The 16125-nt window shown below is 49.1% G+C and overlaps 1 protein-coding gene across 1 annotated transcript; it reads right to left on the bottom strand.

The window, feature by feature from the left end:
* On the bottom strand, positions 4463–15879 carry LOC108633241 (putative serine protease 41). Its single transcript, XM_018039851.1, has 4 exons — positions 15659–15879; positions 14372–15030; positions 5022–5176; positions 4463–4741 (listed from the first exon to the last, which is right to left on the bottom strand). The coding sequence occupies exons 1-4, from the start codon at positions 15871–15873 to the stop codon at positions 4487–4489; spliced, it is 1284 nt and encodes a 427-aa protein (XP_017895340.1). The 5' UTR covers positions 15874–15879; the 3' UTR covers positions 4463–4486.

The following is a 16125-nucleotide window of genomic DNA, read 5'->3' as shown; positions in this document are numbered from 1 at the left end:
GTGGAAGCATGGAGTCCTAACCACTGTACTGCCAGGGAAGTCCCCTGGTGTCTCTCTATCTCTTTTTTTTAAAAAATTATTTATTTATTTATTGGCTGTACCAGGTCTTAGTTGTGGCATGTGGGATCTATTTCCCTGACCAGGGGTCGAACCTGGGCCCCCTGCATTGGGAGCTCAGAGTCCCAGCCACTGGACCATTTCTGCTGCTGCTGCTGCTGCTAAGTCGCTTCAGTCGTGTCCATCTCTGTGTGACCCCATAGACGGCAGCCCACCAGGCTCCCCCGTCCCTGGGATTCTCTAGGCAAGAACACTGGAGTCGGTTGCCATTTCCTTCTCCAATGCATGGGAGTGAAAAGTGAAAGTGAAGTCGCTCAGTCGTGTCCGACTCTTAGCAACTCCCATGGACTGCAGCCCACCAGGCTCCTCCGTCCATGGGATTTTCCAGGCAAGAGTACTGGAGTGGGGTGCCATTGCCTTCTCCGTATCTCTTTCTATAAGGACACTAATAAGTCCAGCCTATGACTTCATTTGATTACTTCTGGAGTCATTGGGGTTAAAGATTCAAAGTATAAATTTTGGAAAGTTCACAGATGTTCTTCCTAGGTGGCTCGGTGGTAAAGAACACACCTGTCATGAAGGAGACGCAGGAGACACAGGTTCCATCCCTGGGTCAGGAAGATCCCCTGGAGGAGGAAACGGTAACCCACTCCAGTATTTTTGCCTGGAGAATCCCAGGGACAGAGGAGCCTGGTGGGTTACAGTCCATGGGATCTCGAAGAGTCGGACACGACTGAGAGGCTGAGCACATGCCCAAATATCCAGTCCCCACTGGCAAGAGCAGTGCCAGCACAGAGTGGGCACTGAGTGCTTGGGAGTAAGTGGATGGGGCCAGTAGGTGTAGGGGGTGGCGAGGGTGAAGGGGACGAACGAGGGGACCTAGGGGTGAACCAGCCCCAGCCCTTCCACACAAAGCGAGGGAGGGCGGCCTCGGGCCTGACTTCCACTGTCCACGTTCCGGGACCAGGCTCAAGCCCACGCTCCAGCCTCCGGAGCTGGTTTGTGGAACGTCGTCCCTCCCACCCTCGAAACCTTGGGAGAGTTTCCTCTTCTGTAAAACCCGCCCCCCGGGTGGTTGCAACAATTAACCATGTTAGCCCTCGCAGAGCCTGGAACCATGCCCGGCTGATGGAAACGCTCTAGAAGGTCCAGGAGAATAAAAGCAGCGCCCTCCCTGAGGTGCTGACCTTGGTTGCCCTGGATCCAGCCGCCACTGGAGGCCTTGGCTGCAGTGGAGCCAGCTGGGCAGAGCTGGGGTAGCTGGAGAGGCTGATGGGACGGAGGGTGACCCAGGACCCTGGGGACACACAGCTGTCTCCGGGGACTTGGGCCATACCTTGAGAGGGGGTTCACTGGAAGGCTGAATGCCCAGTCCAGTGAGGGAGCTGCGGGGGCCTCTACCTGTTGCAATTTGGAGGCCTGGAGGACACTTGAGGGCAAGGACCTTGAAACAAATTCCCACCGAGGAACTGGCTTACGGTGGGAGGATCTGGAACCGGTTGACTAACGGGCGATCAAACCTGAGGGGAGTAGGAAGGGAACCCCTTCCCAGGGGTTCACCCCAACCCAGCCCCCTGTCTCAGATTGAGAAACTGAGGCACAGGCCCCTGCTGGCCTACATGCCCTCAGGCCCACCCCAGAGTCACCCTGCACAAACGGCCCCCGGACAAGTGTCATCTACTTGCCCGTCTCACCACCCTCCTGGGGCCACAGCTGAGTCAGCCCCAGCTTTCTCTGCTGCCGGACCTGCCCCAACTCTCAGGTATGGGCAAATGACCCAGGCGGGGCCAGCATCCCACCATGGCCCCCAGGTAACAGTGATGGGTCAAGAGGCGACATGTGACCCCAGACCAGCCAATCAGAATCCTTCCCTGAGATTTTCACCCTGCAGGATGACCACTGGGACCCGGGCAGGGGACGCCACGACTGCGGCCACAGGCAAGGACTCTCCGCCGGCCTGAGAGCCTGGAATCTTCTGGACTGAGGAAGAGTGCCCTGTAGAGTTGGAGCTCCTCATTCCAGCCATCCTTGTGCTCGGAGGGCTGCCCTGTATCCTTCTAAACCAACTCTCCTTCACTCATGCTGGTTCTAAGGGATCCTGCTGCTTACCACCAAAGTCTTTAAGTGCCAAAGATGAAAACAAAGTTACATTCAACAAAGGTGGAGGGGAGGTGCCCCCGAGCCGGCTGCCCTGCCAGTGTGTTTCAGGATGGTGGCACCCAGCCTGCCGCCTGTAGCACAGGACTCGTCTCTGATGAGTGCCCAACCCTGCTCTTGGCCAGACCCCCAGGCACCCTGCAGACCTGGCAGCAAATGAGGTGGTGGGGGGTGGCCTTCCTGGGACCCAGGTGTTTTCCCACTGATGTCCCAGCACAACCCGGGCCCTCTGGGAGGGCTGCAGCCTGAGCCCACCTGATGCCGACCCCAACAACCAGAGTCATGCAAGGAGGAACAATGGTGTGGGGCAAGCTGGGCCACAGGGAGGGGCGCGCTGTGGCACCAGGCCGGGCTGAGTGGCCCTGAACAGGACGCTATGGGGAACGTGCGCCTGGCCGGGCTTGACGGTATTTCTGTGGACAAGACTGTCACGCAGGCACTAGGCCACCAGAGGTTACTCGGCCTACTGCTGGAGGAGCGGCCGTAACACCCCGCCAGGCAGGCCTGCGGGGCAGTGTCGCAGGGCGGCTGGTCTGGGGCCAAGCGCTTCACAGGCATTGAATCATGCGGTCCTCCAGTAACACACGGGACACCAGGCAGTGAGCGTTCTGTGTGGGGTCAGCCTGGAGGGCCTTTGGGGGAGATGAGCAAGGATGCCCTCAGGTTTTGACTGCTCCGAAGGGCAGATGGCGGAGGGTGGAAATCTCAAAGCAGGTGAGTCCCACCTGGGAGACGTGGAAGACACCAGGCGCCAGGCACCTGCTGGCCCCTGAGTCACGCACGCCACACAGCCTGAGGTCGACACGGGCCATTGTGAGCTAGGTGACTTGAAGGCTTCTGTCACCTCTCTGGGTCTCAGTTTCATCATTTTTTAAACAATGTATTTATTTTTGACTGTGCCAGGTCTTCGCTGCTGCGTGGGCTTTCCCTAGCCATGGTGAGCGGGGGCTGGCTGCTCTCTGGCCGTGCTGCTTGGCCTTCTCTCGTCACGGAGCACGGGCTCAGTGGTTGCGGTGCATGGGCCTAGTGGCTCTGCAGCAGGTGGGATCTTTCCAGGCCAGGGATCGTACCCATGTCTGCTGTATTCGCAGCCGAGTTCTGTTCCATGAAGCCACCAAGGAAGCCCCTCATCATTTTTAAAAATTATTTATTTTATTAAAAACGTTTATTTATTTGGCTGAGTCAGGTCTTCACTGCAGCCTGTGGGCTCAGTAGTTGGGGAAGGGGAAGCTCCAGCTCTGGGGGCTGCTAAGGGGCATGAAAGTGGTGTCACAGCCAATGTGGCTTTTGGGCAGGCAGGGGTGACAAGGACACCCCTCCCGGACTCCTCTGCCTGCCTCTCCACAGTGACCAGCCCTAGCCGGACCAGAGCTTCTAGCACCTTCTGTGCTCACAGCACCTGTGGGTCCCATGAAAACGCACATCTGCCCGAGCAGTTCCCAGGGGCCCCAGACAACCCTGCTGACCTGTCCATTGGCCACAATGAGGCTGCGTTCTGGGAGCCTAGTGGGGGTGGGGCAGACATGCTTGATGCTGCCCCCTCCACCCAGGCCACGTGATGGAGCCTGGAGCCTCCATGCCCTCAGGACAACCCTCAACCACAGGGAATCTGGAGAAAAGTGGCCACACTGGGTCTTTGTCCCCCAGGCGATGCTGAGGTGTGTCTCTGTGAACTCTCGGGGGAGGCCCCAGCCAGACTCTGCCTCAGCTGCCCCAAGGGTCAAATGTCATTGGCTCTTGCCCCTTCTGCCTCAGTTTCTCTGCTCTTCACTGGGGCTTCTTGGCATTGCCTCCCAGATGAACTATCCACACCCTTGTCCTGGTCCCAGGTCAGCCTTTGGGGACCGTGGTAAGACCAGAGTGTCTGCATCTGTGTGGTGGGGGACGCAGTATGAGCACTGGGGAGTCTGAGGGCATTTCCGCCACAGCAGCCCCACTCCAGCCCTCCAAGCCCCCAGCCACCCTGCTGCTCCTAACATCCTCTCAGACTAAGCTACCTGAGAGGGTTCTGTTGTTTGCAATCCAGACTGGGTGGATGATGATTAAGGAGTTAAGCAGTGGTCTTGGGGTGGACAGGACGTGGGTGACCATGAGGGTGTCCAGGAAGCCAGCCGGAGCCACAGAATGTGCTGCAGGGTGTCAACTCGAATATACACACTTTATTAGCAAAGGGGACAGAAGGGGACGAGGCCTGATCCAGCAGGCCGTCCTGCCACCAGGGTGCCCCCAGCCCTTGGTGAATGTGCCCAGAGCTGCGGTAACCACAGCATCCTCATGGGCTCAAGCGTGCCCAGGCCATCTGCAGGAGTAAGAGAGTCCAGAGCAGAGCGAGAGTGAGCAGCAACCAAGAGGGGTCTGGCCTGGGTGTGCTGCGGGCCGTCAGCAACTGGATCCAGCTGAAGTAATGACTGACATTGGTGTAGACACCAGGCCGGTTGCGCCTACCACAGCCCACTCCCCAGCTCACGATTCCAATCTGAATCCACCGCCCATTCTTTTCGCAGACCAAGGGTCCGCCTGAGTCACCCTGGAAAGCAGTGTGGGTGAGCAAGGCCGGGGGCGGCGCAGGAGGGGCCCAAGGAGAGACTGGGAGAGCAGAGTCTGTCCTCTGGATTTCACATAAGGATCCAAGAAGGTACAGTGAATGTGAAGCGGGAAGCCTGTTTTACAGGCTGGGTAGGTGAGGTCTACAGTGATCTCATGAATACACTCTGAGGATGGACTGGTAGGGAGTCGAGAGGGCTGCCCTCAGAACCAAGACTTGGAGGAGCGGTGCGGCCCTCACTGGGGCAGGCCTACTCACTCACTTTGCAGCTGTCGGCGTCGCCATCCTCAGAGCCAGCACAAATCATGTCATGACTGACATTTCTGCGGTAATAAGGCTGCTGGAACAGGTAGGTGCACCTGGATTTGTTTATGATGGAGACCTGCACTTCCTGGAGATTATAGGGAGGCGGCAGCTCTGCCAGGGGTTGAGGGTGGGAGAGAGAAAGAAACAACCTTAGCCTCTCCTCTGCCATCTGGGGAAACAGGGTAAGAAGCGGGGCAGTGGACTTCCTGGGACACCCACAGTCCCCAGGACATGGCTCTTCTGCTCCAGCCCAGCACCCAGCACACGGTGGACCACAGAAGGACCCAGTGGATGGGGAGGCTGTTACAGCTCCTCCCCCAGATTTAGTGTCCCTCTTCGTGGCATGCAGATGGCAGGCCCTGCCTGGACCAGTGGGGAGAGATCTTGGCTGAAGCTGCACCGTGGGGAGGGGCTGATGCTGCTGAGTTTGTTTGTAATCAGTATACTACAGCTGCATGATTCAGGCTGAAGAGTTCCCAAATTTGATGAAAGATGTGACTCAGTGATAAAGAATCTGTCTGCCAGTGCAGAAAATGTGGGTTCAATCCTTGGGCTGGGAAGATCCCTTGGAGTAGAAAATGGTAACCCACTCCAGTACTCTTGCCTGGAAAATTCCACGGACAAAGGAGCCTGGTGGGCTACAGTCCACGGAATCGCAAAGAGTAGGACAGGAATGAGGACGCGCACACACGAGTCTACGCATTCAAGAAGATGGACAAACGCCAAGGAGGATAAGCACAAGGAGAGCCACATCGAGATACATCTTCAAAATATCAAAAGGCAAAGGGAGACTCTTATTAAAAAACGTGGAGAGAGAAGACACACATCAAGTAGAAGGGATCTCTGGCAAGACTGACAGCTAAATTCCTTCCAGACACCCTGGAGCCCAAGAGGCAGTGAGATGACATATGAAAAGTGCTAAGAGAAGAAAACAGTCAACCAAGCATTCAGCACCAGGCAAAACTACCTTTCAAAGATATGCAGGCAAGATTAAGACAACCCCGGACACACAAATGCCGAGACTGCCCATCATAGCAGGCCTGCCCTTCAAGAAATGGAAAAGGGACCCTTTCAGGCTGAAATGAAAGGACAGTAGACAGAAACTTAACCCCATAGGAAGAAATAGAGAACAACGGTGAAGGTAACTACACAGGTGAATAGAAAAGCCAGTATTATTATGATTTTGGTTCATAACTTTTTTCCCTATACAATTTAAAAGACAGATGCATAAGGATAATTATAAACCTCTGTTAATGACTACACAATAGATAAAGATGGAAACTGTGACAATAACAACTTAAAGGAAAAGAATAGCGTGGTATAGGAACAGAATTTTTGTACGCTATTGAACCTAAGTTGGTATTAATTCAAAATAGATTGTTATAAGTTTAAGTTGTTAACTTATCTCCAGAGCAACTGCTGAGAAAATAACTAAAAAACACACAGAACAGGAAATGAGAAGAAAATCAATACAGTATACTAATAAAAGTCAATTAAACAAGAAAAGAAATAAGAAATAAGATATAAGGCATAGGGATAGATATAAGATATAGATACAAAATATCTATATCTTCTAGATCTGACAAAATATAGAAAACCAACAGAATCAAGGAAGCAGTAAATTCTTCCTATCAAATTAATTTTAATGTAAGTGGATTAAACACCAATTAAAAGGCGGAGATTGGCAGAATGGATTAAAAACAAGGATCCAACTATATCCTGTCTCTGAGGTGAGAAGTTATTCCGTCGTGTCTGACTCTTTGTGACCCCGGGACTGTAGGCTGCCATGCTTCTCTGTCCATGGGATTTTCCAGGCAAGAATACTGGACTGGGATGCCATATCCCATCTACAAGACAATAATTTTAGATCCAAATGCAAATATAGATTGAAGGTGAAAGGTTGGAAAAAGAGATTCCATGCAAACAGTAACCAAAAAGAGCTGAGGTTGCTGTACTAATATTAGACAAAATAGATTTTGAGTCAAAACATGTCATAAGAGTCAACAAAAGACATTACATATTGATAAATGTGTCAAGTCTTCAAGATAAAATAACTATAAATATCTACATATCTAATAACAGCCCCAAACTACATGACATAAAATTGATGTAACTGCTGGGAGAAACAGACAGTTCTAGAATAACAGCAGAGACTTCAATGTCCCACTTTTATTAATGGAAAGAACAATCAAAGAGAAGACCACTAAGAAAATAGAGGTCTTGAATAGTCAGTAGACCAGAACAATCCCCCCAAAGAAGAGCAGAACACATTTTTTTTTAAAGTGGATACAAAACATTCTCCAAGATAGATGTCAGACCACAAAATGAGTTAGAATAAAGTAGAAAAGACTGACCACATAGAAAACAGCTGATTGAGGCTAGAATTCTGTTCCTTCAGGAACAGAAGGAAAACTGAAAAATTCACCATATGGAAATTCAACAACATACTCCTAACCAAAGAAGAAATCATGAGGAAAATTAGAAAGCACTGCGAGATGAATGGAAATAAGAACACAACACATCAAAAAGTAATTCAGTTCAGTTCAGTTCAGTCAGTCGCTCAGTCGTGTCCGACTCTGCGACCCCATGAACCGCAGCACGCCAGGCCTCCCTGTCTATCACCAACTCCCGGAGTCCACCCAAACCCATGTCCGTTGTGTAGGTGATGCCATCCAACCATCTCATCCTTTGCTGTCCCCTTCTCCTCCTGCCCTCAATTTTTCCTAGCATCAGGGTCTTTTCAAATGAGTCAGCTCTCCACATCAGGTGGCTAAAGTATTGGAGTTTCAGCTTCAACATCAGTCCTTCCAATGAACACTCAGGACTGATCTCCTTTAGGATGGACTGGCTGGATCTCCTTGCAGTCCATGGGAGTCTCAAGAGTCTTCTCCAACACCACAGTTCAAAAGCATCAATTCTTCTGCACTCAGCTTTCTTTATAGTCCAACTCTCATATCCATACATGACCACTGGAAAAACCATAGCCTTGACTAGACGGACCATTGTTGACAAACTAATGTCTCTGCTTTTTAATATGCTGTCTAGGTTGGTCATAACTTTCCTTCTAAGGAGCAAGCATCTTTTAATTTCATGGCTGCAATTACCATCTGCAGTGATTTTGGAGCCCCCCAAAAATAAAGTCAGCCACTGTTTCCACTGTTTCCCCATCTATTTGCCATGAAGTGATGGGACCGGATGCCATGATCTTTGTTTTCTGAATGTTGAGCTTTAAGCCAACTTTTTTACTCTCCTCTTTCACTTTTATCAAGAGGCTCTTTAGTTCTTCTTCACCTTCTGCCATAAGGGTGGTGTCATCTGCATATCTGAGATTATTGATATTTCTCCCAGCAGTCTTGATTCCAGCTTGTGCTTCCTCCAGCCCAGCATTTCTCCTGATGTACTCTGCATATAAGTCAAATAAGCAGGGTGATAATATACAGCCTTGACGTACACCTTTTCCTGTTTGGAACCAGTCTGTTGTTCCATGTCCAGTTCTAACTGTTGCTTCCTGACCTGCATACAGATTTCTCAAGAGGCAGGTCAGGTGGTCTGGCATTCCCATCTCTCTCAGAATTTTCCACAGTTTATTGTGATCCACACAGTCAAAGGCTTTGACATAGTCAATAAAGCAGAAATAGATGTTTTTCTGGAACTCTCTTGCTTTTTCCATGATCCAGTGGATGTTGGCAATTTGATCTCTGGTTCCTGTGCCTTTTCTAAAACCAGCTTGAACATCTGGAAGTTCACAGTTCATGTATTGCTGAAGCCTGGCTTGGAGAATTTTGAGCATTACTTTACTAGCATGTGAGATGAGTGCGGTTGTGCAATAGTTTGAGCGTTCTTTGGCATTGCCTTTCTTTGGGATTGGAATGAAAACTGACCTTTTCCAGTCCTGTGGCCACTGCTGGGTTTTCCAAATTTGCTGACATATTGAGTGCAGCACTGGTTCTTTGAAAGATCAACAAATCTGACAATGAAATTGGGGACACTATCACTGACCTTAAAGAAAATTTAAGGACTGTGAGTACTATGAACAATTGTATGCCAACAAATTAGATAACCTCGAAGAAGTGAGCAAATTCCTGAAACACACAAAATACCCAAACAAATTCAAGAAGAAATAGAAAATCTAGGTAAAGAGATTTAGTCGGTAGTCAGAAATCTCCCAGTGAGGAAAAGTCCTGGGCCAGATGACTTAAAAAGGTGACATCTGTCAAACACAGGAAGAGGGTTTTCCCAGGTGGTCCAGTGGTTAAGAATCTGCCTTGTAATGCAAAGGATGAGGGTTCGAACTAAGATCCCACATGCTGCAACTAACACCACACAGAGCCAAGCAAGTAAATATATATTTTTAAATACAGAGAGAAATTAACATCAGACCTTTTTGAAGAACACTTCCTAACTCATTCTGTGACAACAAAACCCAGATAAGCTATCTCACAAAATAAACTACAGATCAACATATATGCAACAATCCTCAACAAAATACGAGCCAACTGAGTCCAGTGGCATTGTTGTTTGGTTGCTCAGTTATGTCCAACTCTTTGCAGCCCCCTGGACCACAGCATGCCAGGCTTCCCTGTCTTTCATATTAAAGGAATTCTAACACCATGAGCAAGTGAGATTTACCTGAAGAGTGCAAGGGGGGGTCCAATATACAAAAATCAATCAATATACAGCATACTATAGTAACAGAATAAAGGAAAAAATGGACATGGTTATCCTGATTGATGCAGGAAAATCCAACACTTTCATTATAAAGACAATCAGTAAACTAAGCATAGAGAGAGCTTTCTTAACCTGAGAATGATCATATGTGAAGCATCTGCAGCTAATATCATACAGAATTGTGAAAGACTGAAAGCTTTCCCTCTAAGACAAAGATGCCAGTTTTTTTTTTTTTTTGCCACTTCTACTTAACATTTTATGGAAGTTCTTGTCAGAGAAATTAGGCAAGAAAAAAAAAAAACATATTCAAGTTGGAAAGGAAGAAGTGAAACTCTCTTTATTCACAGATGACATGATCTTGTATACAGAAAATCATAAAGAATACACAAGAAAGGACTAGAGTTAATAAACTTGGCAAATCTGCAGATATGAAATCGACATAAAAATCAGTTATATTTCTATACACTGCCAATGAACAATTCCAAAACAATATTAGAAAAGAAAATTCATTTATATAATAGCGTCAATAAGAATAAGATAGTTAGAAATAGATTTAATTGAGGAGATGAACGATCTTTACACAAGAGGCACTACACAAGATTGCTGAAAGATATTAAGTAAAAGTGAAGTCACTCAATCGTGTCCAACTCTTTGTGACCCCATGGACTGTAGCCCACCAGGCTCCTCCGTCCATGGGATTCTCCAGGCAAGAATACTGGAGTGGGTTGCCATTTCCTTCAAGAAGATCTAAATAAATGGAAACATATCTCATGTTAATGGACTGGAGACTTAATATTATTTCAATGACAATACTCTCCTAAAGCAATTTACAGATTCAATGCAACCTCTATCCAAATGTCAAAGGTCTTTTGAGTGGAAATTGACAAGCTGATTCTAAAATTTATGTAAAATATTAAGAGACCCCCAAATAACAAAACCAATATTTGAAAAAGTAGAACAAAGTTGGAGAACACACACTTCTCAATTTCAAAACATAATTGGAATGCATCAGACAACAGGGTCCTGGCAAATGGATAGAAGAAATACAGACCAGTGGAATATAATTTTGAGTGTAGAAAAAAAAACCAAACCCTTTCTTCTTTGGCCAGCTGATTTTTGGCCAGGGTGCCAAGACCCTTCAGTAGAGTAGAGAACAGTCTCTTCATCAAATGGTGCTGAGACAACTAGATATCCAAATGCAAAAAGTGAAGCCAGACCCCTTATCTCACACCATAAACAAAGATCAACTCAAAATGAATCAAAGACATACATATCAATATAACAGCTAAAACTACAATAAAACTTAAAACTCTTCAAGAAAACATGAGAGTACACTCTCATGACCTTGAACTTGAAAATGATTTCTTAGACATGACATCAAAAGTTAAAGCAGCAAAAGAAAAAAGCAACCAGAACTTCATCAAAATTAAAAATGTTGTGCATCAGCAGACACTATCATGAACTTCCCTGGTGATTCAGTGGTTAAGAATACACCTGTCAATGCAGGGGACACAAGTTCGATCCCTGGTCCTCGAAGATCCCACGTGCCACAACTACTGAGCCCGTGAGCCGCAATTACTGAGGTCACAGGTCGCAACTACTGAAGCTGCCTGCCCTGGAACCCGTGCTCCACAGTAAGAGAAGCCACTGCAGTGAGAGGAAGCCTGCACACTGCCGCGAAAGAAAGCCCATGAGCAGCAACAAAGACCCAGTGCAGCCAAAGATAAACAATTAAATATATTTTAAAAAACTGACACTATCATGAAAGTGAAGAGATGCGGTCCGTGAGTCTTGGCTCAGCCCTGCATCTGAAGTGCTATTCCCGCATCAACACCAGGGACTGACAACATGGAGCAACCTGGGAGGAAGGAAGTTACGATCCCTATTTCGAGGAATTTGAAGAGTTACGTAAGAGGATTCAAAACACAGCTTTCAGCCACTAAAGCCTACCTGTTCGACAGAACTTGGGCAAGGTCTTCATTTCAACTTTCAAATCTTTAGCTCTTTATCCGTTTCCTGGAGATTATCATAACCCTCCTTCCTGGCATCACTTGGCCCTCTGCTCATCATGAACCCCAACAAGCCAGCTGGTCTCACCCCTAGCTACATATTACAACCACCTGGGAAGCTTTAAAATACCCCAGTGTCCATGCCACATCCCAGACCAATTAAATCTATCGAGTGAGACTCAGGAACCAGTTTTAAAAAAAAAAGGGGGGGGGAGAAAAAAAAGAAACCCACAAAATAGCAACAAATATTTGCAGATCACATCTCTACAAAGAGTCTAATATCCAGAATATATAAGGAACTATTATAACTCAACTGCATAGGCAACTCAACTTAAAAATGGGTTGGGGGTCTTCCCTGGTGATCCAGTGGCCAAGACTCCCTGCTCCAATGCAGGAGGCCCAGGTTCTATCCCTTCTCAGGGAACTAGCTCCCACATGCAGCAACTAAAAAAAAAAAATTCCTCATGCTGCAACGAAGATCGACGATCCCTTGTGCAATAACTAAGACCAGGATCAGCCAAATAAATAAATTAAATATTTTTTTAAAAATGAGTTGGGAATTCCCTGGTGGTCCAGTGGTTACAACTCCATGCTTTCATTGTTGAAGATCCAGGTTGAATCCCTAAGATGCCACAAGTCATGTAGTGTGGCCAAAAGAAAAACCAAAAACACACCAGGGTAAGGTACGTAAATAGGCATTACTCCAAGGAAGACATACAAATGGCCAACTAGCACATGAAAAGATGCTCAACATCACTGGTCATTAGAGAAATGCAAATCAACACCACAGCGAGAGGGGGCTTCCCTGGTGGTTCCGTGGTGTGAATCCTCCTGCCAAAGCAGATGTAGGTTTCATCCCTAGCCTGGGCAGATCCCACATGCTGTGGAGCAACTAAGCTGGTGGGCCACAACTACTGAGCCTGTGCTCTAGAGCCCAGGAGCCACCAACTACTGACGCCCCTGCACCCTAGAGCCCAAGCTCTGCAACTGAAGAAGCCACTGCAATGAGAAGTCTGCACACCACAAGTGGAGGAAAAAAGCCTGCGCCCCAACAAAGACACAGCGTGGCCAAAAATAAATACTGTTAGTTTTAAAAAACCACAGTGAGACACCACTTCACACTCACTAGGACGCCCTCCCCCCAGACAGCAACCACCTGGAAAATAATAAGTGTGGAGGAGAATGGAGAGAAATTATAACTCTCCTTGTTGATGGGACTATAAAATGGAGCAGCTGCTATGGAACACTGTCAGCTCCTCAAGAATTTAAAATAGAATTATCATGCGATCCAGGATTGCACTGCTAAATGCGTTCACAAAACAACCAAAACGAGGTATTCAAGCACAAATTTGTATACTAATATCGACACAATATTGATGGAGAAGGCAATGGCAACCCACTCCAGTACTCTTGCCTGGAAAATCCCATGGATGGAGGAGTCTGGTAGGCTGCAGTCCATGGAGTCGCTGAGTCGGACACGACTGAGCGACTTCACTTCACTATTGACACAAATACCCAAAAGATTGAACGACATAGTCATCAGTGAATGAATGAATAAACAAATTGTGGTGCATCCATACAATGGAATATTATTCAGCTGTAAAAAAGAATGAAGTTTTGATACATACTATAACATGGATGAATCTTGAAAACTGTATACTAAGTGAAAGAAGCCAAACATGAAAGGTGACGTAGTGGATGATTCTATTTACTTGAAATACCCAGAACACATAAATCCATAGAGACAAAAGGCTGGTAGTGGTTGCTAAGGGCTGGACGGAGTGATTGCTTAATGGTTATGGGACTTCCTTTGGGCGTGATGAAAATGTTTTTGAACTTGATAGTCAATGGTTATGTACTGTGCATGTTTGAAATGCCAGCGCATTTATTTTTGATGTGGACCATTTAAAAAATCTTTATTGAATTTGTTACAACATCACTTCTTTTTTATGGTTTTTTTTTTTTTTTGCCTCAAGGCATGTGGCATTCTGTATGCTGCGGTCCATGGGGGTTACAAAGTTGGACTCGACTTAAAAACTGAACAACAACATGTAAGAAGTTAGTCCTGACCAGGGATGGAACCCACACCCCCTGCACTGGAAGACGAAATCTTAACCCCTGAACCACCAGGGAAGTCTCAGATTATATATTTTAAAATGGTTAATATGAGAAATAACTCAAAAAGAAGGAATGAAGTACTGACATGCCAAAACAAAAATGAACATTGAAAATGTTATGCTGAGTGAGAGAAGCTAGGCCCCAAAGACCATATGTTGTCGATCGTGTTCATATGAAGTGACCAGAGTAGGTAAATCCATAGAGACAGAAAGCAGATTAGTGGTTGCCAGGGACTATGGCCAAGGACAACGAGGAATAAGGAGTAATGGCTAATAAGCCTGGGATTTCATTCTGAGATGATGAAAATATTCCATAATTAGATAGTGGTGATACCTGCACCACTCTGAGTAACAACAACAACAAAAAAAACCCTCTGCATTTTACATTCTTTTTTTTTTGTCATACCACATAGTATGTGGGATTTTAGTTCCCCAGCCAGGGATTGAACCCATGCCCCCCTGCAGTGGAAGGGCAGAGTCTTAACCACCGGACCACCAGGAAAGTCCCTGAATTGTACACTTTAAAAGGATGCTTTTTATGCTTTGTGAACTGTATCTCCAAAAACAAAAAAGCCCAGTGCTTTTCTGATAAGTGCACCCCAAAACCTCGCACACCCCTGCAGGCTGGGGCTGCAGGTCTGGGCAGGTGGGCCTCGGTGCCTGGCTCCTGGCTCGAAGCCTCTGGAAGGGAGGGGGAGCTGAGTGTGGGTGCAGAAAGCGCTGTTCCGCGGTGGGGGCGGGGAGGGGGTGAGGGCCGTCTGCTGAGGGGACACAGCGAGGGCAGCGTGGGCACAGACCAAGGCGGGGCCCCTGCAGCTGCTGTGCGGGCCGGCACAGGGCCTGGCGGACAGCGCTGCCCTCCCCCGCCCATCTGTCCCCAGCCTCACTCTGTCTCTCACGGATGTCCCCCCAGCCAGTCACCCAGCAGTCATTCCGGTTCTTGAACTCCAAAGAGGAGGAGGTGACGCAGACGGGCTGGACGTGCTTATTGAAGGTAACCGGGGAGGAGAGCTTGACCAGGGCGATGTCATGCTGCAAATTCTTCCCGAAGTGGGGGAATGTGATAATATCCTCGACTCCATATCGACGCAGGAAGGCCCGCAGGCTCCAAACGGATGGTGCGGCAGACAGCTCCCCAAACTGGACTGACCATTCGGAGGGGTGACTGTTCCTGGCAAGGGAGGAGAGAGCCCTCAGGGGTCTTCAGAGGGAGGGTGGGCCACCCCAGCACGCCTGGGGCCGCTGCCCGGCTCATCCCGGACACAGGTCCTCCTTCCACAAAGAGGCCAGGGTAGAAATGGGGAGAGCCCCGAGCCCCAACCAAAGTCTGGGGACTTGGGGCAGGAGGGTGCCTCCCCTGCTAGCTCACCTGGCCAGTCACTCAACCACCTGTCGCCTCCAGGGCCCTCCTCTTAAGGGGACCAGCAGGTTCACGGGGGTCACACAAGCCGGGCTCCACACAGCTTTGGGGACCACTGACCCCACCAGCCGGGCTCCTGTCCAGCACTTAGCTCATTCCTCCCCGGGGGGCACACCTCCGCTGGGAGGTGAGGTGAGAAAGGTGGAGGCTGGAGGTGCCATTTGGGGACAAACGAAGCAAGAAAGAGAACAAGACACACAAATGTTCCGGAAGAAATTTCCTCCGGGAGCGCCCTGGGGGCCTCTCGCCGGTGTGGAACAGGCTGCAGCCCAGCCTGGGGCTCAGGAGCACACGAGGGCCGCGCCCACGTGGGACATGGGCGCGCGTCCTGGCACAGACCCGGGACGCGGGGTTAGTGGGCCCCCTGCCCCAGACTCACTTTTGAAAGCAGTGCGCAGCCGAGAGCGCCCAGCGGCGGTTGAGCAGGCTCGCTCCGCAGCTGTGGACTTTATTCCAGCGCAGGCTGCCCTGCCACGGCCAGTGCCCAAGCTTGGCCTCATTTCCACCCACCACGCGCCCCTGGATGCCCTGGATGCCACAAGGCCCTGGGATGGACAGACGAACACCAGGCTGAGCTGCGGGAGCCAGGCTCATCCTGCTCACCCTCACCCACTGGGAAGGGAAGGGGCTCCCCGGGGAACCGCGCGTCCTGGGGTCCTGCCACCCAGGAAGCGTCGAACGCTGGGGACCCGCCCCACGTGGCCCGAGGGCGCCCGCCCCGTCCTGCCCGTCCCCGGCCCCCCGGGACCCATCAGTTACATGCGAGCATCGACGAGTTCTGAAAACCTGGAGCGGGGAGAGGGAAAGCTGAGGCGCCCTTCGCGCTCGGGCCCACGAGCCCTCCGC

The sequence above is a fragment of the Capra hircus genome, chromosome 25 (genome assembly GCF_001704415.2).
Source record: "Capra hircus breed San Clemente chromosome 25, ASM170441v1, whole genome shotgun sequence".
NCBI lineage: Eukaryota > Metazoa > Chordata > Mammalia > Artiodactyla > Bovidae > Capra > Capra hircus.
This window is presented reverse-complemented; position numbering and strand designations above follow the sequence as displayed.